The sequence below is a fragment of the Ziziphus jujuba genome, chromosome 2 (genome assembly GCF_031755915.1).
Source record: "Ziziphus jujuba cultivar Dongzao chromosome 2, ASM3175591v1".
Taxonomy (NCBI): Eukaryota; Viridiplantae; Streptophyta; class Magnoliopsida; order Rosales; family Rhamnaceae; genus Ziziphus; species Ziziphus jujuba.
Genome location: NC_083380.1, coordinates 30,522,502 through 30,545,685, shown reverse-complemented (window position 1 = coordinate 30,545,685; position 23,184 = coordinate 30,522,502). Strand labels below are relative to the sequence as shown.

The window sequence follows — 23,184 nt, the reverse complement described above, 5'->3', positions numbered from 1 at the left end:
ACGGCATGATTCTTTTTAGTGACAAACATGGAATTTATGATATGATATATTAACTCCTAATAAATTATTTTTGTTCTTGAAGTTGTTCTTTAAAAGATAAATTTTTCAGTTAAAACTACATGAGCATAAAATATCAATCTCATCTGTATTATAATAGTTCCCCGTTTCATTTGAATATATGTGTACGAAAATATGACAGTTTACCTGTACAGAACTGAAAAAAACTTACACGCAAAAGTGACAGAGGTGCAATCAAAAAAAGTATATCAAAGGTCCATCTTTGTAATTTTCAAAAACCAAGGGACTGATTTGTAAGGGACCAAGCGTGTAAATTTTTCGTTTACTTAAATGCGGTTGGTTTGAGTTTGTAAGAAACAATTTACTTCGCATTTGGATATCATCGTTTATCACGAAGTAAACTGTCCTCTGCATCTGCCTTTGTTGTCTTGCACAGAGAGACTGTTTGGAAGGAAGGAAAGAAGAAAGAAAAAAATGTCGACTCTCAGTATTCCACCCATTCCAATTTCCCCTTCAAACGATGCTATTGAGCTTCACCGTGCTTTTAAGGGTACTTTCTCTCTCTTTTATTCTTCTCAGTTTTCATGCTCAAGTTTGGTGTTTCTTTAATGGGTTTCCAGAAATAGTAAAAAAAAAAAAAATGGATTCTTTCGCAAGTTCTTCAAATTCTAATACAGTTATAAAGAAACAAAATTTATACATGTATGTAGGCATGTATATATGTGTTTATGTGTATGTTCAATTTTGGAGGCCTATTTGGGTATTGAGATTCAAAGGAAAAAAATGATTTTTTTTAAAAAAAATTTGTACCAAGTTTGTTGTTAGAAATTATGGTTGAGTCTTCCAATCACCATGTGTAAATAATGGGTTTTTTCTTGAAATTATTCTGGGATTGTTCTTCTAGTCTTGTATTTTTCTTTGTTCTTGATTTTTTTTTTTCCAAGAAATTTTAAGTAGCTTTAAACATGTTTTCTGTCCTAAAAACATTTTTCCTTTTTGTTTTTGTTTTTTTTTTTTTTTTTTCAAAAGTTTGGAATACCGGAGGAAGACATAACATTTGATTTTGTTTTTAAGCGACCAAGTAAATTTTTTATTTATTTACAAAATTGAGTAGTTATTTTATTGTTATTATGTCTTGATGGTATATGACTGCTTAAATGGCTTTTTCTGAGGAAAAATTTTCGCAAAATTATTTAATGTTATTTTTAGAAGTCAATTCTTCTTTAAATGGTTTTTAAATCTTTTGACTTTTTTCGTTTTGGTTTTTTAAACTTCCTGAACAATTTAAAATTTTGTGGTTGCAAAACTTGGATATTCAATTTGATTTGTAGAGTTTGATGTTTACGGCAATTGATTTAGTAACACAAGGAGGAAGAGAGTATTAAAATAAAAATCCATTTAGAACTCATTCTTTTTATGTTCATTAATTAAAGTACCAGAAATGGCAGGTTGGCAAGATATGAAAACAAGACCTGACAGACTATATATTTCCTTATAGTTTCAGCTTAATAAAAATTATCAGTAATGGGGATTAGAAGGATTCAAAAACAAGATCAGACGGATAAAGAGGCTCTATACCATGTCAAGGATCTTAAGTTGATAGGAAGTAAGATAAATAATGTATATCAAGCAGACACAAACAGACAAATACTTTTCAATATTATTAGTTTCCTTGTATAAAATTTAGAAATTTCTGAAAGAAGATACTTTCAAATGCTTTCTGGAAATTATCATATGTGGATTCTGGATTGTGCTGTTTTTGAGTTATTATTTGTAATATTAGACTGGAATGCTTCTTGTAAAGAATCATAATTAGCGAAACTGATTCAATAGAAAGATTTTTCTGATTTTTCCAATTTATTTGGTTTTATTTCTCCAGGATTTGGATGTGATACTGCTGCAGTGATCAATGTTCTTGCCCACCGGGATTCTACTCAGCGTGCCCTCATCCAACAAGAATATAGAAAAATGTACCATGAGGACCTTCTTAAACGTTTAATCTCGGAGCTTAGTGGCAAACTAGAGGTACCAATATAAAAGACACAGACAAGTGCCATTAGGCTAATGTAGATTTTGAAAAACAAATCAATCCATTGCTTGTTTTTCCAATTACTTGGAAGATTTATGCATATGTCAAAGCTTAAATGAAGAATTGTTCTAGTGTCAAAGTTGTTATTTTAATTATATTGATATCTTTAACATTTCCTTTTGTTCTTGTTCGTTTTTGTTCTGCATTTATCAGACTGCTGTTCTGCTCTGGATGAATGATCCAGCTGGACGTGATGCAGTAATCATAAAGCAGGGATTAAGTTCAGAAAGTCTTAATCTTGAAGCTGCCACTGAAGTAATATGTTCTCGCACGCCATCCCAGATACAGCATTTCAAACAACTATACCATGCAAGATTTGGTGTTCACCTTGAGCATGATATTGAACGTCGAACTTCTGGGGATCATAAAAAGGTGGTTTGAGTTCTCCATCCTTCCTATCAAGTATACGATAGAGTTAGAGCAGTTAGATCACCGAATTTTGGGAGGTTTTATTTTGTTTTCGATTTGATTGCCTTATTTGGTAGTTATTACTAGAAGAAAAAGAAGTCACTAATACTTTGTTGTAAATACTTGAAGCTGTTGCTAGCATATGTAAGCAATCAACGTTATGAAGGTCTTGAATTTGATAGAGAGTTGGTCGTGAAGGATGCAAAGGCTCTGTATAAAGCAGGGGAAAAGAAATTAGGGACCGATGAGAAGACTTTCATCCACATATTCAGTGAAAGAAGCAGAGCACATTTGGCTGCTGTAAGTTCTGCTTACCGTGACACATATGGCTCACTAAAAAAGGTACATCCTATTTCTGTATCATCCAATCTTTTCAAATTTTAAAACTTGGATTCGTTGTTTTAATGTTTAGCTAATCTTAATTTTATCAGGCGGTAAAGAGCGAGACATCGGGCCATTTTGAGCATGGTCTTTTGACAATACTACGAAGTGCGGAGAATCCTGCAAAGTATTTTGCAAAGGTATGCTGCCCCACACTCAAGTATAGGTGGTGTTTCATTGAGATTACAGATTACAGTATTTTAGTGTGGAAGGAAAATGGATTTAATTTATTTCGTAGTTCATTAAAACTGTAAATTTTTATTGAAAAAGGTGCACTGAGGCAGTCATAGCCATATGTTACCATCATTCATATGCATAATTTCGTATATGACTGTTCTGGTGTGTTCCAGACACTTCAATTTTGACTTCTCGTACAAATCTCATATATTGTGCAAATTTGAAAAGAGCTAATGGTCAATTAAAACAAAAGAAAGAAGAAATTTGTTTGCATACGAAGGTTGACTCAAGGTTTGATGTTTTTGTCTGACAAATTCACGAACTGTTTATCTGTAAAGAGAGATGACTGTTTAATTTTCTTAGCAGTGGCTAAAAGTTAAAGAATGGGTGTTTAGGTGGTCATCCAGGAAACTGACATTTCAGTGATGATAGAACTGTATAACATTTCCAGCATAATCATCTTGTATCATATATGAGTCACCGAGAAATTCTTCTATCCCTCACTTTTTACAAGCTATTCTTGTTTGTCAATCGTTTTCATACATTGTAAAGATCATGTCACTATCTCTATCAAGGACACAAAATGTATGAGATTTTGTAACTTTGCAGGTTTTGCATAAGGCAATGAAGGGTCTAGGGACCGACGACACCACTCTTATAAGGGTGATTGTGACAAGGACTGAAATCGATATGCAGTATATCAAAGCTGAATATGCAAAGAAATACAGAAAGACGTTGAATGATGCAGTTCATTCAGAAACATCAGGTCACTACAGAACTTTCCTTCTCTCACTTTTGGGTCCCAACCACTAGGGAAAAAGACTGGCAAGGCAAATAAAGTTGTGCATAGTATAAGATTGTAAATCTGTAAATTAATGTGTCAAGTGCACAGACAATTATGTACAGCTTAATATCTGTAAGCCTTGTTTGATACATATATTATGTCAAAAAGCATGCTTTGTAATGACAGCTTGACGGTAACATTCTGGATGTTCGGTGTGTTCAGTTACTGTTTTCGACTCTCTTGTAGCTCTTTCAATATTTTGAATCCTTTAGTGATGTTTTGAGGTCCTTGGTGACCTTATCTATGTATATGATATATTCTGAATTTTCAATTGAAATCCATGCATATTACTGATAAATGAAAACAGATGAGACTTTGAGAAAATTAGCAATGAAACTTGAACATGAGTTAGCCACTTTACATGTAGAACCTACAGACTTCTCTGTCAGGTTTGAAGAAAAGGAGCTATACGGCAAAGAAACATTGGATGGTGATGCCTGAGATGAAGATGAAGAAGATGATATGATCTTCTTGATGAGTTGCATGATGGAATCTGTAACATAAGGTGTGGGATTGGCATTTGCAGTCTCTCTGAAGGTGGCGTGGATTTTCAAAGCAACTTCCACGCCTACTCCGACGCCAAGCCGAGCTTGTTCATCCTTAATAGCTTCCTCGCAGAGGCCGCAAACCCAGACACCACCATAGCGCTCTTGCACACAGCCAATATATCCCATTGTGCATTCCTCCCATAGCCCACAGCACCCACATTTTTCTGCCTTCACTGCTTCTCCAGTGGCCATCAGTTCTCTTGCCCTCTCCTTATCTGCCTTCTGTAAACTTCACAACTTATCACACTTCAGTGTCACAACTTCACTATATACATACATATATATATATGTAAATGCTGTTCTGGGAACTATCTCCCAATTTATTTGAGAGAATAACTGATATGGAGACTAAAAATGAGACCCTAATTATGCCACTAAACATTTAAATGTTTAGACGCATATATATATATATATATATATATTAAGTGTCGGAGTGAATGGAAATATCTTTGGTGGTTATCTAAATTATTTTATTGTAAAAATAACTTTTCCTTGCCAAAAAGTGTGAGAGATTATATTTATAAAATCAACTTGGAGACAAAAACGAATTATTGGTTTATTTGTTGTTTTTGGAACATTGATTTGGTATTTTTTAATTATTTATTTATTTTTTAGTTTTTCATTTTGCTCAACAGTGCAAACAACTTATAGTATATTGACTGATAGATATTGGGTTGATTGCATTAAACTTTACAAAAAATCTGAAAATATTTCACTTGATTTTCAAAAATTATAGAAACTTTACTACATTGTGTTTTATAATAATAATAATAATAAAATAACCTATTTAATTTAGAATTGTATTTTTCCATAAAACATTTTATTTTATATGTTATCCAAATTTGTAGACATGATATATATATATATATATATAAATAGTGGATGAGATATGATTGACAGTATGGACATGTGGCAGAAGGACAGAGTTAGGTGGAACAAAAGATAAAAATGGGATTTGGTTATATTAGATAGATTCAATGTAATGAGGATAAACATGCATATGGATGGGAAGTAGAACGATCATGAGTCTGTTTGTTGTTATAAATTTTTGTCAGTCTCTTTTTTCTCTTCTCTTCGTCTTCTTCCCTCTGTTTTTCTGTTCTCTGTTCTCTGCTCTTCCACGTCCATACCCTCTTGTCACACTCAACATTCAAAACTTACCATTTTTATGAACAACATTGATATATTACGCTGAATTAATTACAACCTCTCCTCTTTGAGAATCTATCAATTATAAATTATAAAAATTATAATTTTTATTGAAAAAATTATAAATAAACATTAAATTAAAATGAAACCACTATAAATTCCTCCAAGAATTTTGGTGTGTATATATATATATATCCTTTAAAAAAAAAAAGAGAAAAAAAAGAAGCAAGCTTGTAACAAAATTTCTTTCACCTAAGAATATATATTTGCAAACAACTACTTACAATCATTTAAAATGTCAAATGGAGACTTTATTTATTGTATATCCATTGCTTGATTCTCCTTCTCATTATCACCATTATTGCTGGTCGTTCTATCAGAAGATACAGTTGTTATGAAATGCCCATCTCCTGCAACATCCCCACAAGTAAGTATTCTTTCATGTCCAGAGAGTGTCCTAACATGCTTAAACTCATCACCACTGCCTGACCACCCAATCTTAGCCTTGGTATCATGCGACCCAGTTACAACAAAAACAATACCTCTTGTTGCTCAAATTTGAGTGAAGAAATCAGATTCAAATGTGCTGGAATCACATACACCGATCTCCTCTTTCTCAAATCCCATATCCTACAACTACTTTTCCTCTTTTCCATTGGCCAAATAGAAATCCATTTGGTGAAAAACTTGAATCCAAAATCGGCTTATTCGATAATGCTTCTACCGCTTCGAAGATCCCAAACATGAACAATCGAAATGGAGACCGCAAGATGCGGCTAACGATCCATCAAGATGGAGATCTATTCCGTACATTCCCCTGCTATGTCCTTCTTGAAGAAGAAGAAGCTTTACCCCTGTTTCCACATTCCAAAATCTCCACGTCTTGTCGAAGCTGGTTGTAGCCAAGTAGTTTCCAGATAGATATAAAATTTGATATCAGTGAGGCGTTGTTTTGTTAATTAATTACTTGGGGTTGGGGCAAATGCTATGTTCCACAACTTGGCAACTTCCACTACGACCGCAGCCAGAAAGTGGCCGATGGTCGCCGATTTCACTGCATTCGGGGGTCAACTCCATCTCTTCATCTTGATCTTGATTCTTATTCTTGCTCCATCCACGTTATTGTTGTTGTTGTTGTTGAAGACCCAATGCTGCCCTTACAATTGAGTAGTTGGCGTCATGAATTCTACCAAAAAACAAATTTAGTTACCACATAAATAGAAACCAACCAGTCCGATTCACATAGCACATTATTTTAATAATTTTATTACGCTTTCTAATTAAAAAAATTAAAATAAAAAGTGCAGTTAGGATCAATTTAGAGAGTTGAATCCAAATCTCTATATAAAAGTTTAAACACATTCGTTTATTTCTTTACAATTTTTTTTATGCAAAATTATAATTATACTTATTAATTGTATTTTTATATTTCATTTTTTTTTTAAATACCACTTTGTTATAGAGGGGGAAAAAATGAATCATAATTGTTTATAAAAATAAATACAAAATAAAAAGTAATTATATAGTGTGTTATTGGAGCCCTCTATCTTATTAATTAAGATTCTGAAACTATAATAAGTATTCCATTAATTGGTGGTAATGGTTGAGCTAACCGGCAAGCTTGGGTTCACACTCATTCTGGTTTTTATTCCATGAAGTTACGATACCGCGTTGCTTATTTGTTAAATGAGAGTAAGAGGCTTGGTGATTGCAGAACGAAAGATTTGGGGGAATGGTAGAAGATTATCTGGAAGCTTAATTGACATCCCAAATAAAATTATGATTTCTCTCTGGAGAGCATGCCATGATATTATTCCACGTGCCATGCAGCTAAAGTTAAAAGAATTTAATTCAGGATGATAGTTGCTATTGGTGTAAGTCGGATAGAAAAAATGTGATTCTTGCATTGTGGTATGGCATTAATGAAACTCGTATTTGGTCCAAGATGGATTGGGTTGATGTTATGTAGATCAATTATGGTTCTTATTGTGATCTTTTATGGCGGGCTCACTTAAAGCTATCATCTTTTCATTTGAAAGATTTGTGCATATCAGTTGGGCAATTTGTAATAGGATGAACGCTGGCCTTTATAAAGAAACGGTGAAACCCAATATTGTTCTTTTGGATAGAGTGACAAAGCATGCTTCTTGAGTTTAGAGGCTTCACACAGTTAATGAAAAATAGTGCATGTACATGTTAACTTGCAAAAATGGATACTGCCAGAGGAACGAGAGTACAAAGTTAACTTGGACGGGGCTACATCCACAATTTCTCACTTAGTTTGGGAAGGGGTCGTGATTAGGAATGATAAAGGTGAAGTTATGGTGTCCATTGTTAACCAGTGAATAGTGGCTATCTCCCCTTACTACGAGAAAATCTTCAGTGCAATGGTGGTACCAGATCAGCTGATACCACTCCAAGTGATATTTAATTTAATTTAGAGACCCTTCTTGACGCTTCTTCTTCGTCTTCAATTGTGGCTTCTCCATATCTCAAGAGAAATGAACAAAAGCTTAAAATTGACAAAATATATTCAATTTTTTTTATTATGTGAAACTTTAAAATACCACGAGGGATTATAATTTCTTCCTTATATTTAGAGAATTATCATTCTATGAGAAATTACCCATTAATCATAAAATCAAGTTTCTTATTACCAAAAAAAAAAAAAAAAATTTAAATTTTATAATTCATGAGAGATCTAATTCGCTAGAACACCCATTATCTTTAGAAAGTGTTTAAATAATTAACAATTTAAAAGGAGACGGAGGAGGAGATGGAGAAGATGAAGTTGTAACATCATTCTCCAAACAATTTTGACCTAGTAGGGTGCACCTCAAGCAACATAAGGAATCACAAGAGAATATTTAGCTAAACAGTCAGCCACATTGTTTGGAGTTGTTGGAGTGAAATTGCAGCTAAAACTTCCATGGTTCTGAAATAATGGAAGGTGGCTTTAAACTTTTGTTCACTTCTTTGGAGATGGAGAAGCCACAATTGAAGATGAAGAAGAAGAATGGTCTCAGAGGCAGCACAAAAACCAAAAACAAGGTCTTTTCAATAAATAAAAATTAAATTAGAAATGTGAGCTTCTGGTGGTACTTGAAAATTGTTTACACATGTCATAATATCACTTGGAGAGGTACCAGTTGACCTGGTACCACCGTTGCACTGAAGATTTTCTCCCTTACTATAGAGTTGATGTTGATTAAATTTGGTTTTGATTTCTATGCTAAAGTCAATTGTAACACCCAGTCCCAAACCATGTCGGAATTTTTGCACGTTGACCGAGGTTGACTATTGACCGTTGACTTTGACCGTTGATCGAAGAGGTCAAAAGTTGACTTTTTGATTCAGTTGGAATTCTAGGTTGACTGAGGTACTGTTACAAAGTACACGTTGGCACGAGTTCGTAGACTAGTAGCACGTTGAAAACGGAGTTACGGTTTGAAAGTTATGAGCAAAACAAGTTGAGGTCTAAACTGTCCAAGAGGTGCCGGAGTTGACTTTTTATTCATGCAAAGTTGAGCTTTGACTCATGCATGGTTGTGAAGTGCTCGTCGATACGAGTCCGTAGACTAGCGGCATGTCCGATTTGGACATGTGGTTTGAAAGTTATGGACCTGTAGAGTTTTTCAAACACCGTATTATTTTAATATTATTTTTAAACGTGTAACGATGTGCCACGTGTGACTTAATGAAGGTGACCATGTGTCACCATGTTGAGAGCCACATGTCAACCATGTGTAATATCATATTATTTTATTATTATTTTAAATAATAATATTATTATTAATATTATTTAATTAATTTTAATTTATTTCTTTTTTATTTTCCTTTTTCTTTTTCTTTTTCTTTTTCTTTTTTTTCTTTTCCCCACGTGGGAAAAAAGGGGACCCAGCCCCGTTTCTGTTCTTCTTCTTCTTCTTTTCTTCTTCCTTTCCTTTCCTTTCTCTCTCTCGGCCTCACCGTATTTTTCAAATTCCGGCCACCCATAAGCTACACGAGCTGGCCAGTGACGAGCGGAGGGAGGAGACGAGCGCGGCCGCAAAATCTCACGGTCACCGGCCGCCGGACGCACCCCGATCGGGCCGGAGAAGCCGTCGGCCGAAAAAATTTCTCTCTCCTCTTTTCTTGTGTTTTCTGGCCAGCCCAGTCCAAATTGCCACCCCTCTCCCCCTATTTTGGGTCCTCTGAGTTCAAATATGGCCTCCAATCTCAAAAATTCGAAGCGGTTTGCGAGATACGAGGAATTGAAAACCGACCGAAGCTTTCCGGCCAAATTTCGGCCACCTCCGGCGGAATTGGGGTCGATGGAGACCGATAATGCGATCCTTATTCCACGAGTTTCGATTCGGTATATTATTCGACTATTTTGGATAACGTTTGTGTTTGACCCCCCGGGTACCGGGTATTATTTGCCCGAATAAAATATTAATTTATTTGACTGTGTGTGAATTGTGTTCTAGGAGCACCGGTGAGTCGTGGAATTGATCCCATGGTGGATCATGGTTTAATTGCGTGCTCCAGGTGAGTGACCCACCTTTGAAAATATTTTTGGGGTAATTAATTATATTTATGTGGTGTTAAATTGATATCTGTAATTTATGCTCATGTGGTGGAATTTAAATATAATCGGGAACAAAATATTATTTTATATATATATTTACCCATTGATACTAAACGGAATTTTGGGTTACTAAGAATTTTTCGATTATTATTTTATCGTGATTTAATTGTATTTATTACACATAAGCAAATGTTTTCAGTAATTCGTTGTATTTGGATTTTATATTATTTTTGGGCATAATTAGTTTGAATATTTTAAGAAAATTATTTGTTCAAATTGGTGGTTTAATTTTTATAATTATGCCCGTGGTATATTATTTGTTGAACCGTGTATTGCGAGGAAAATTATTTTTATCCGTTATCGATGTTTTCGTACCGGTTTGTTGAATAAAAATATGTGGGATGGTAAGTGTGAAAATTTGGTATATTTTCCACAGTAATTTTGGAAAACGGTACGGTTGGTTTAATAATTATTTTAGACGCATTCACACAGTATTGGTGTTCTGGTATATGTATATGTGGTTCAGCGCGCAAGTATTATTATTTCTCCCGTGAGCTGCCATTGGACCGTGGGCAGGCAAGTCTAATATAGTGCACATAGCGGCCCCCCTCTTTGGCCGAGATGATGGTTTCAGTAGCGGTACTGTCGGGACGCCGAAGTGCCGTTTGCAAGTTTCTCTCTTTAATCTCCCCGCCAGTCGGTGCTCAGGACGCTGGGTATCGGAGGGCATCACTGGTATATGGTGTGGTGCGTCAAGTACAAATTTTTTTCGGATAGAAATTTCAAACCCCAAAGAGTACAAAATTATTTATTATAATTTATTACAGTTTATTTATATTTGGGGTATTTATTTATTTATTTGTTGTTTATTAAATTATTTGATCCCTTGATTTTCGGGAAGTACGAATATCGGGTTTTGTGAAAATGTTTTAAAAGGGGAACATTTCCAATGTAGTGAATAGTGAGGGTTTTGAGAGAAATTGTTACCTCAATTGTTTATTTATTTAATTGTTCGGTATTGATTAATTAAATCCCTTTATTTGGTATATTATTAATATTAAAGGTGTACAGTAGATAGGGTCACTCACTGAGATGATTAGTATCTCACGTTTTTAAATTCCGTTCCCCTAGGTCCAGGTTGGGAGACGTTGATTGTCCGGGACGAGCCCAACGTCTCAGTTCGTTGCCAAAAGTTCATGAAGTATTTCTTCCCTTTTTTCTCTCAATCCTATATTACTTCTTATTTGTCATTGTATAAATTCCACATTTATCTGTATAATGCTCTGTATATTGTATTGGACGTGTAGTTATTATTTATGCACTGAGTTGCCGTTATTTCTCTGAAGTGCTGTAAATTGTGGAAACAAATTGTAGTAACGTGGGAGGAATAAGGGGATGTTTTTAGAAGTGTGTTTTCAGTGCAGGTAATTTTTGGTTAGTCCTACCTTTAGGGGAGGTGCTGCCGCATTTTCCGTTGGAAGGTTCGGTGGTATGTCCCTGGGATCAGGGCTTGTCTAGGGTTCCGGGGAGGAATTCTGGACGGGTCCTGACATCAGTATTGAAGATAGAATAATTGAAACTGATTCTAAAGCAACTGTGGGCCTTTTATTTTCATCAGAAGATTATCTGGGTTTGAATTTTTTTTTTAATGGAGGATATTAGAAACAAATTAATATGTTTTTGAAATTTCAGTTGTGTTTTTTCTAGTAGAGAATTTAACAAACTAGCTTATGAGCTAGGTAGGTGATTTGTTGATTTTACTGAAATTTAGATGGAGGAGAGGCCTGAGTAGCGTCAACCTTTAATCCAGATTGAAAGTTGTAATTTTGTTTGGTCTCTTGTAAAATTTGTTTTATTACAAAAAAATAAAGGATATTTATTTTGAAAATTATGTTCTTTAAAATGAAGAACATTATTGGAGATGCTCTTATAGTATAAAATAAATAACCAACAAATGCTCTATGCAAATCTCGAGCCATGGATGGTGTAACAACCTGTACTAAAATATTTTTGTAGTACAAGTTTGACCGGATTTGATCAAGCAGACCGTATGTGGATCCCATATTGACTTTTTCTATGATCAAGATTTTAGTTTGATTGATATACCATTATATAGAGCTTATTGGTACGAGTTCATAGATTGATGGTATGTTAAGTTCTGAGTTATGGATAATGTGAGATCCCACATCGGTTGGAAAGAGGAACGAAACACTCTATATAAGTGGGTATGGATACATTTCCTTTGAGAGGTCTTTTAAAATCTTGAGGGCTGGATTGTAAGAGGATTCCCCAGGTCCAAAGAGGACAATATCTCATGCGGGTGGTCTGAGTTTTCACAGATGGTATCAGAGCCGGACCCGGATTGGTGTGCCAGCGAGGACGCTGGATCCCAAGGGGGGAGGATTGTGAGATCCTACATCGGCTGGAAAGGGGAATGAAATACTCCATATAAGTGGGTGTGGATACCTTTCCCTTGAGAGGCCTTTTAAAACCTTGAGGGCTGGGTTGCAAGAGGATTCTCCAGGCCCAAAGAAGACACTATCTCATGCGGATGGTCTGGGCTGTCATAGATAAAAATTTATGGTTTTGAAAAATTTTAAACATCAGTATTATATCAATGTTTAAATCAGCGCCAAATTTTAGTTTGCCGATGATGCAAAGCCCTATATAAGTATTGGAAAGTGTGCTAAACAGTGAATAAAATCCAAAACACCTATTTTATCCTTCAAACCCGAGAAACCTTTCCCCAGATTTGACGATCTGAACTCGGTCAACCCAAACCTAGTTTGAGTACCAATCGGGTTGTCGTTGTTTTTCCTCTTTTTGACCACCACCAAGTTACATGAGAAGGACTATCAGGAAGCTTGTGCAACCTTTGACAAAACCCTGAAATTTCACGGTCTAACTCATTGGATGGGCTCAGATCGGACCAGTGAAGTCTTGGCAACTCCATGGTAGGTCTTCGACATGGGTTGGATGGAATTTTGGTGTTTTAGGCCAATCTATACACTTCTCTCCTCATTTTTAGACTTCTAAATCCACTCGCATGATCCATTTGCTAACATTCCTCACGGTTTGAGAGATCTACCAACGAGAATTTTGACCTAGTTTTCCAATGAGTTTTTCGGCTATCATGACATTTTTAGACCAAGGTGAGAACATTAATATATTTCTCATACTATAAAGTTTATGAATTTTGGACATCATTTGATAATATTTATATTTTTTGGATTAATTAGTTAAATACTAGATAAAATTGGATTGTGTTAGGATAAAAATTATACAAATTGGACAAAATCAAAGTTGGATTAGTGTAATTAAATATTAAAAGGATCCATTGAAAGGTTCAATTTTGTAAAATTGGCATTCATATGAAAAATCTCAATTTTGGATATCAGAATCTAAGCATTATAGTATAATTGCACCACTTGGTGTCCAATTTATGTAATTTTATGGATGTATAAATTATTTTATGACATTTGGTACGTATCAATGTCTTTAGTTTAGTTTTTGAAGTCCAAAGAATATTTTATTATATTATAGGCCTTTATACTAAGTCCGGAGGTGACATTGTGGAGGAATAGAAATGAAAATTGGCGGTATCTATGAGTAGTTATATTTTTAAATAGTTTTGGACATATTAGTATAATATATATGATTTGGATATTATATATATATATATATATATAATTTGATTTAAATATTTATTTTATGCATATATGAATACTAATTTCATATATATATATATATATATATATTTATGTGTTATCATTTTATATGACTTTTAATAGATCTGACCTTAAAACAATATCTATTTTAGCCTTAACCCCAAAAAAAAAAAAAAAAAAAAAAAGGGCTCAAAAGAAAAAAATCTCAGTTGACTATGTGTTTCCTTAATTTCTTTCTTAAAGCAAGCTTGAGGGGGCAATGTTAAGGAAATAAATAAAGAGATTAATGCCAATAATCAAGCTACAAAATCAAGCAAGAATGGCGGAGTAAATTCCTACTATCATAGAGGCATCAGTGCAAGTTTCCAAGAATAACAGAATCAGCTAATACAATATTTCTTTATATGGCCATTCCTATAATTGTTCTTATAATTAAATTTATTTATCTTTTGTCAAGCTCTATAAATACAGCACATGAAATTGTACTGAATATATTGAGAACTTTAAATCAACAATGAAATTATTTGCATTTCTTATTTTTATCTCTTCTATTTTCTTATTCTAAAACTTCTTCAATTAAATTGTCTTTTTGTAACGCCTACATGACATTCAGACCTTTTTGATGTTGCACTTTGTAGGTAACGAGTTGTCTTGTGATAATGCTATTGGATATACATAAGAAGCTAGAGCTGATGCATTATGCTTACTTGGATGGTATTGAGAGTAATATATATATATATATATGATAGTTTTAAATTATTGATTGGAATGCCATTCATATACAGCTTATCATGTTATCTTGACTTTCATAGTAAAAAGAGAAATATTTATCGAAACGACAACAATAATCAGAGATCGAATATGCTTAATTAGTTAAAAGTAAATATTCTGATTTTGATAATGATGTTGTAATCAAATTTTAAAAAGGAGCATTACCTTTAGGCAAGAATGATGGATGCTAAAAGTAATGTTTGCGTGTAAATTAATTAGATTCCCAACCTCTTACATAATTATTAATTTTCTATAGTTATTTCTTTTTTGCTTTTCCTTTGATTTTCCCCCGTTCTTTCTAAAGGGTATATTATGATTGAGTGAAATTAAAGACATATCTAACTGAAGATGAATAATATCGTAATCAGACAATTGATATCACAAAGTCAAGTTTTCACACGGTACTAATTACTTTTAAGCAATAAAGAGATTAGAAGAAAAAGGTTCTTTTGGGGGGAAAAAAAAAAGAAGGAAAAATTTTATATAGAGAAAGAGACCTAGAGAGATATAAAGAGAAAAAGAGAGAGAGAAAGTAATATAAGTAATTGATCAATAAAGCTGATTCAAGCTTTTTTTCTACTTTTTCTTTCATTCATGACATTAACGCAGTGACTAACATCAAACTTACCATCAATAGCAGCTTTAGACAAATTAAAGATTAGAAACCAAGAAAAAAAAAAAACGAAAAGCAAAAAAACAAAAAAAGAAAGTTGAAATATACAGAGACATGCATGGAAAATAATAAGCTGACTTTCTTTTTCCTTCGTGATCAGAGAAACTGTACCTATATATAAATATGTTTTTTTTTTTTTTTTTTTAATATTATTTTTTCTTTTTCTTTAAGCAATAGAAGTAACTGAGATCAATCAAATCTGACTTAAGCAATATCAATCATGTGATCCTTTGTTGTGCCAATCAGGTCTCCCTAAGCTGAACTCCAAGCTTGGATTCACATGCCCTAAGTTTGAAGATTCCACAAAACTTTTTGATTGTGCCCAACTGTTTCCCTGCAAAATGATCAAACATTTTTCTTACCTTCATGTTTTGATCTGATGCACATTGAAAATGGATGATAAAACATGATGTAATTTATGCACGGAAGTTTCTTTATCTTAGAATTTACTGGCTAAGCAAACTCAACAGTAGTTACAATGGTCTCAACAATCATGCATATTCTGCATAGAAGATCAAAATTTGTGTTATTAATTTCTCTGAATTTTATGATTGGGTGAATTAATATAATGGAAAACATTCTCATAGAAATTACCTCCCAATTTATAATAGATGACATACTGATTTGACAAATTAATAACACTTAGTGCCATTTTAAATTAAAGATAGTTCACAAAAGATCAAATTTGAATGTCCCCAATGAATATCAATAAGAAGACAGGAGTTTGCCTAGAAAATACATCATATTACTTTAATTATGTGAAAATAATTTTAAAATTTCTCAAAATATTATAGCAAATATGGAAGCAAACAACAATTTAGAACAAATTTGAAAATTTCCCAGAAGTTGTTTGACTTGTATTTCAGTTCATACCTCAAATTGGTTTGTTGTTCTCTGACGAGAAGATAGGATTTCTGGCATAAGCTCATCTGAGTCCCTTGAGTTGGCTTGCAACCATGCTCCTTTACTGCATATGTAATTAGTTTTTACTGAGCTAAATTATGATATCCTAAGAAAAAATTATGCTGATAACTTTTAAATAATGCGAAGAACATGAAAGCTGAGAGCCTAAAATTCTTATAAACATAATTAGAATAAGAAGAAAATATTTCAGGCATACCACCAAATCTTATTAGTGTACAGCTCAGGAGGATAAGGAAATTTTTTTTTTAATGCCAACAGATCTATATTTATTGAAGCTTTACATTTGGATATTGAGATTGTAACGAAATTCGAATGCAATGTATTTCTGCCGGATTACATACAATTCATCAATGACAATTTTATGTAATCGTATAAAAATAAACTGTATTTGGATTCTATGAAATCCAGATATGTGAATGAAAAAACAGCTGATTGAAACATGACAATATATAAACAATATAGATTAGTTTAGTAATCTTCATTATAAGTAAGACCTAATGAATTGAATCAATATACATAACAAGTACTAGACTTAATTACAAAATCCAATTTGGTTAATTAGTTGGTTATGGTTTTTTTTTTTATATTAATTTTATTTTTATAGATGTTCGTGTTCTACAATTTAAGGGAGTCCGTCTAGCTTACCTTTTTCCTGCCTGACCCCTTTTGTCCTATAATTTGAATGTTTAATTACTTATAATCGGAGTCATATCAATTGTCCTTTTAATAAAGAGATATACCACTTGATTAAAGGAGCTGACAACAATTAGTGCACATATCTTTCATCAATTTAATATACAAATATATATATATATACACACATCTATATAAACTATTATCTTATCCAAAAAAATGCCAATATATATAAATACAAATTTAGAACTCTAAATTAATGTGAATAGATGTGTGAAATATAATAAGTAGAGCTTTTAGTAAATCCATAAATATTATAACCAAGCATCCAAATACCATCAAAGCAAATCCCTGTCTACCATAGAAAGTAATTAACTAACGCTTGTAGAACATATCACAAACATCAAGTAATTAAATTTCTTAATTATGTTGCTTTTTTAGAAATCTTAATTAGGTTAATTAATCATTATGAACTTTGCATTTTAAGGGTTAACATGTAGTTTCTTTTTTATATGTACTTTTGCAATTTCACTTCGCGTTCCTTATAAATTGGTTTCATGCATGCAATATGATAAAATATTAATTCCAAATCTGAACTTTAATTATAAATATTTTAAACAATGTTAATTTGAACTGAAAAAAAAAACACACACACACACATACCCCCAAAAAAAAAAAAAAAAAAAAAAAAAAAAAAGCTTCAAGACTTCCTGTCTTTCCTTTATCCAACAGCCCCCATGTTATACATGTGAATCATATGTTAGGACTAAGAAAAATGGCATGCATCGCAGACAAAGTCATACTACCAATATATGATTTGTCAAATACTGACAAATCCTCTATATTTCATGGAAAAGATGTGTGAACTTAATTTTTATCATTCAAGAAAATTAAAGTGAAAAAAAATGCAACACGTAAGCCTACATATAAAACGTACGGATGTTAAAGTGTATAACATATTCTCGTCCCACCTCCTATAAGTTCTGATACGGCCTTGTTAGAATACCATTTTATAACGTTCAATCTTCTAGGGGACCGAGATTGCTTTATATACTTTAACAAAACTGAAGCTTGAAAACCATAGGAGAAACGCACTAAATAAAACACATTTAACTTTTCTATCTTGTTGGATACAGCAAGATTATAATTAAGCAAGAGTTTTAAAGTTATGTAACAAGAATCAATTAGATTCTGAAAGAAACTTTAAGAAGGCAATACACAATGATAAATTATACTGTGTCATAAGGAATTGTAAAATTTATTTACAAAATTCCGATTACAACAAATGTCTTACTTGTAATTAAAATCAAATATAAACCATAGAATTAACCCTCTAATTAATTAGCAGCCGTTTGGGTTAATTAGCAGCCGTTTGGGACACTAGACTGGGTCAATTTAAAATAGTTTAGTACAATCCTAACCAGTCTTGCATTTCACACCGACTTATGTAATTGGCTTAACGCAGTGCATCTAGCTAGGTTCACAAAGGTAATTCCCAATTTAATTAATTAAGTGACGACTACAAGGACTGCAAATTAATTAGCCTAATGACAAGGAGAATAAATAACATTCTATGTGCCTATATGTACTCTCCACAGCGTTAGCTGAGGAGAACTACTTATTTAAACAGAATTAATAGCTTTTCAGTCTCAGAGCTTTCTTAGCTAGGCAAAGGTAGACTAAGTATATATGCCTTCCTCTTTCAATTTGTATATTTATTAAACTCCTAATGTCCTATGCTTTCATTTTTGTTGCCCTTGTATGATTTTTCTTTGTTGTTTAGCTGCTTTATTAGTTTCCCTTTAAAACATATAAAACATGCGTGCTTTAATTTCTACTCAATTCGTATCCTAGTTAATTTAATTTTCACTTGGTCCAATGGAAAGGATAATCTCTTTCTTAGTCTTGCATATATACTTAGCTTATAATTTGAAACTCTTGCATGCCATTATGTAACATATTATCAAACTACTGATGTATAATCTCTTTCACGGGCAATTTATGGATGTATTCAGCTCTAGAACCCTAAAATGCTAAAAACCCAATTATAACAAAAATACTAAGAGTCTTGATCTTCTAACTATCTTTTTCTATCCCTATCCCTATCTACCAATTAAGATGCCACCTTATCAAAAAATAAAAAAAAAATAAAAATAAAAACCTAGTGAAAAACAAGAATGGTAAAAAAAAAGTACAAAAATAAGCAATTAATTAAGCTAATTAACGACGTTCTTAGGTGGCCAAGTTCCAAATTTCATAATTGAGAAAAAAAAAAAGAAAAAAAAAAAGACTAGCTAAGAGCATTTTGTTTAAAAAAAAATAGAGCCGGCTAGATAGCAATGGATTTTCTAGGAAACATCATCTGAGAAAAAGTGGCATTGGGTTGGAAAAAATGAGCAGTGTGCAATGCTTTGTTAATATATGCAATCAGCTTTTTCATACTCAAGTTTCCAAGCTTTTTGTTTCTCTTACTCTTAAAGTTTATTATGCCAAGTATGTCTATATATATATATATATGTATGTATACATAATGAACGAACAACGCTCACAGGCGTCAGAAAGAACAAAAGGAAAAAAGAAAGCAAATGAAAAGCAAAGGCTGTAATAAAGAAGCACTTTTGTAGTTTGAGAAAAAGGGAATTGGACGTTTGGGTTTTCATTTTCCATGAAAAGCTAATTAAAGATGCCCATGCATTGGTGAAGGAAAAAAAAAAAAAAAAATGTAGTCAAAAAGTAAAGAGAGAGAGAGAGAGAGAGAGCTTATAAGATTTTTTTTTATTTTTTATTTTTATTTTTTTCACCTGAAGAGAGAGCTTTTAAGTTAATACCTTGAAGAGTTGGTCCAAAGATTGTTAGAATTGGAGTGAACCAAATCATGCTCCAAATTTAAAGTTCCATTATTTGAAGTTGAAGTTCCTCTATGGTTGACTAATAAGCACTCTGCATTTTCATACTGTGGTGTTGTTGTTGTTGTTGTGGACAAAATATCATCTTCTCCTGACCCATCTGAAATATAATAATATTCCTCCATCAAATTCACATTCTTAATATATATATGTGTGTGTGTACATGAAAGAATATATATATATATATATATATATATATGAACATCCACTTTTACTTTTTAGGTTTTGGGTCGTCCTCAATAAAATGTGTACAGTTTTTATCTTACTAAGATTTTACAGGCTATTATTTTCTGTAGTGCATAGATATATGTGCATTACATATGTACATGTATATTTATGTAGGTATGTATGTTTATATACATATATAAAATAGTGATAGTACCATCAAATTATATAGATGGAATCAATAATGGTCAAAATGAAGAGTCAAAATGCAGAAACTTAATAAATCTAATTTTTTTTTTTTTTTGGTGAATAACTTGATAAATCTAATTATAACAATAATAAGCAGCTCAAGGCTATGCAATACGAATTACCTGACGAAGCTACAGGTTTGTCAGTGTTCTTAACAGTACGATACATCTGTAAAAGCAAAAACAAACAAAGAAAATTAAATATATCGGACAGAAAAACCAATAAAAAAAATTTATCAATGAGATTAAAAAAATAAATAAAATAAAGGGTAGGAGATGGCAGAGATCATTTACTTTGTCAAAAAAAGAATAGAAAACAACAAAAATCCCTAGTAGAAATAAATAAATAAATAAACAAGTTGCTTCTATTTTTCCTTTGGGGGTATTTTTAAATTTTTTTTTTTTTGTTTAAATTTATTTTAATAGCCACGAGGTTGATGTTTGGTAAGGTCAGTAAATGCTATATCTATTATTGAGAAATGATGGCTACTTTCTCTCTTTCTCTTTCTCTTTCTCTTTCTCTCTCTCTCTCTCGAAAAGTAGAACTTGTCCTGTTTCTAAAGACACAGGGACTTCACTGTTCATTCAGCCATTTTATTCATTCAATTTTCCAATCCCATCCCTCGATTCTTGTGCCACATTCATTGCCAAAACTCTTTAATCCTCTTCCTCTCCACCACACACACACACACAGAGACAGAGACACACACATGATATAATGTGAGGAACTAATAAACTAACTGTGAATTTGAAAACAGAGAAGAAGAAGAAGAAGAAAATCAATAATGGTATTTGTTTTTTTAATTAATTTCCCTTTCTCTTTCTTCTCTGTACCTGTAAATGGCTTTTTACATGAGCAAGTGTAAGGTCTTTCACATCCATTAGCTCCAATACTGATTTTGGAGTTGCTCCTGCAAAAACATGCACATATAAATGTAAGAGATAATTAAAGTTCAAGAAAAGTAAAAAAAGAAAAAAAGAAACCCCAAGAACAAAATTTTCAATAACTACAACCAAACAAAAATTTTTTATTCTACTTGGCCTCGTCGCTCAGAATATATCCATACTGAACATTACAGTTCTGCATCCTATTGTGAGCAATAGAACAAGAAATAAAAATTCACGAAACCCCAATGAAAAGAAATTTGAATAACTAGAGTTATATAAAATTTTATTCTACTGGGCGTTGTCGTCCAGATTATACCGGAGGCATCAGCTTCCTGTATATTCTATTTCTATTACTGGTAATAGGACGCAAACGACAACTCCACAATAGAAACAAACGAGCTGTAACTATATATAAATATATCGTGAGAAAGGGATTGAGCTATATAGATATATGTATATAAACATATACAAATATATATACTTTCATGGCCGCCAAGGAGCTCAACAGCATGAACAAAACGAGCATGGAGAGAGCTAGTCCAACGCATTCTTGGAGCTCTCATATTCCTCTTATTCTGAAACTTGGGCATGAATCTGGATCTAAACCCATTTGAGAAATCCGAAGCTGCAGCACCAATCCCATAGTGGTTGTTGTTGTTGTACTGGTGAAGATGATCCAAATACTGAAACGGTTGGGAAATTGGTCTGAGAGATTCCATGGTTATACCATTAAACCTCGGCGGCATGTGCTCGAAACCTCCAGTAGTAGAAGTACCATAACCATAGGACCGAAAAGGAGCTTCTGAAGAAGAAGATGATGAATATGGTGGCATTTCATAGAAGCAGAATTTGGAATCCCTTCTCGATGATGAAGATGAAGAAAAAGGAGGAAAAGAGCCGTAAGCGTTGTAAACTGGGATTCCTTTGATGGGTTTGAGCTTTTCAGATACATCGGGGATGGAAATCCCATGATTTACATGTCTGTGTTGAACTTCTGGATCAACTACTTCTCTGCTGCTGAAGTAGTTCCTTCTCCATGGACTCTCAGCTTCCAAAGCTGAAGGATTTGCGAGAGAGAGCTCGGTATCTGCAAGTGGATCACTAGCTCTAATGGAGCTGTCACTATGAGATTTTAGATTGTTGTTACCTTCTTCTTCGTCTCCTCTTTGCCATACATCGAAATTACCGGACTCTCCTTCGTTAGTTGTTCCGGTGCAAATTGATGAAGGAGCACTGTTTGGAGGGCTTATGTGAAGAGAAAGATCAGGAATCCGATTCAAAGAAAGATGTACATCGAAAATCCCTTCTTTTTGAGGCATTTTATTCCAAAGAAATGGAAAAAAAAAACGCTCTGTCTTAATGTTTCTTTTTGGGTTAGAAAGAAAACAAAGTGGAAAAAACCCACTTCAACCAAACAGAATTCTGAAAACAAAGAGAACAGATTTCTGCTGTGATTCTTTCATTATTGGTGGGTGTCTTTTTCTTTTTCCTATATATATATAGATATCATGTATTATTGGACTGAGATTGAGTTGGGGTTTCTAGTATAGATCTTTATAGTATGCTACAGAAGAAAGAAACTGAAAAGCTCATCAGAATTAACAAAAGAAAAGAGAGAGAGAAAGTGTGGTGTTGAAGAGAGAAAAAAAAAAAAAGAAAAACAAAAAAAGAAGACTTTTTTTTCCTCAAGAAACAAACATCCTCCGGAAAAATAGAAAGAGATTTGAGGAATTGAGAGTTTGGTGATGGATAAATAAAAACAAATAATAATGGAAATAAATATTAATAATTAATAATAATAGAGATTAAAAATGGAAAGGATTGGAAAAGCAAAGAGAGAGAGAGAGAGAGAGAGAGAGAGAGAGAGAGAGAGAGAGAGATGAGGGGGGTGGTTTATGGGTTTTCCTGATGCCTCGAGAGTATATATAAGAAAATGACACTCCAACAGAGCTCTCTGTCTCTCTCTCTCACTGCCTATCCTTTTCTTATATTAGTCAAGACACACGCAAAAACTGCTGAGGTTTCGCAATTTCTATTCCCTTCCCCGGAGACGACGGGTTAAAAAAAATTTTATTTTTTATTTTTATTTTTTAAATTTTGCATGAAAGAGATAGAATAATTAAT

General features: G+C 33.0%; 3 protein-coding genes across 4 annotated transcripts; 1 reads left to right on the top strand and 2 right to left on the bottom strand.

Moving 5' to 3' along the window:
• Positions 1 to 370: 370 nt before the first annotated feature.
• LOC107419469 (annexin D5) lies at positions 371 to 4,165 on the top strand. The gene is made up of 6 exons (XM_016028213.4): positions 371 to 568; positions 1,898 to 2,043; positions 2,261 to 2,479; positions 2,645 to 2,857; positions 2,947 to 3,036; positions 3,683 to 4,165. Exons 1-6 carry the CDS (start codon positions 493 to 495, stop codon positions 3,884 to 3,886), a joined length of 948 nt encoding a protein of 315 aa, XP_015883699.1. The 5' UTR covers positions 371 to 492; the 3' UTR covers positions 3,887 to 4,165.
• Positions 3,928 to 5,021, bottom strand: LOC107419470 (uncharacterized). The gene has a single exon (XM_016028214.4). It carries the CDS (start codon positions 4,655 to 4,657, stop codon positions 4,205 to 4,207), a length of 453 nt encoding a protein of 150 aa, XP_015883700.3. The 5' UTR covers positions 4,658 to 5,021; the 3' UTR covers positions 3,928 to 4,204.
• A 10,140-nt stretch (positions 5,022 to 15,161) lies between these two features.
• On the bottom strand, positions 15,162 to 22,944 carry LOC107419471 (transcription repressor KAN1). 2 transcript variants are annotated; one of them, XM_060814562.1, is made up of 6 exons: positions 21,542 to 22,944; positions 21,025 to 21,083; positions 20,296 to 20,341; positions 19,682 to 19,859; positions 16,170 to 16,263; positions 15,162 to 15,630 (listed from the first exon to the last, which is right to left on the bottom strand). In XM_060814562.1, the coding sequence occupies exons 1-6, from the start codon at positions 22,377 to 22,379 to the stop codon at positions 15,511 to 15,513; spliced, it is 1,335 nt and encodes a 444-aa protein (XP_060670545.1). In that variant the 5' UTR covers positions 22,380 to 22,944; the 3' UTR covers positions 15,162 to 15,510. The 2 variants fall into 2 exon arrangements, with proteins under 2 accessions (XP_060670545.1, XP_015883701.2); XM_016028215.4 differs by having other exon boundaries at positions 21,007 to 21,083; positions 21,542 to 22,942.
• Positions 22,945 to 23,184: the final 240 nt, after the last annotated feature.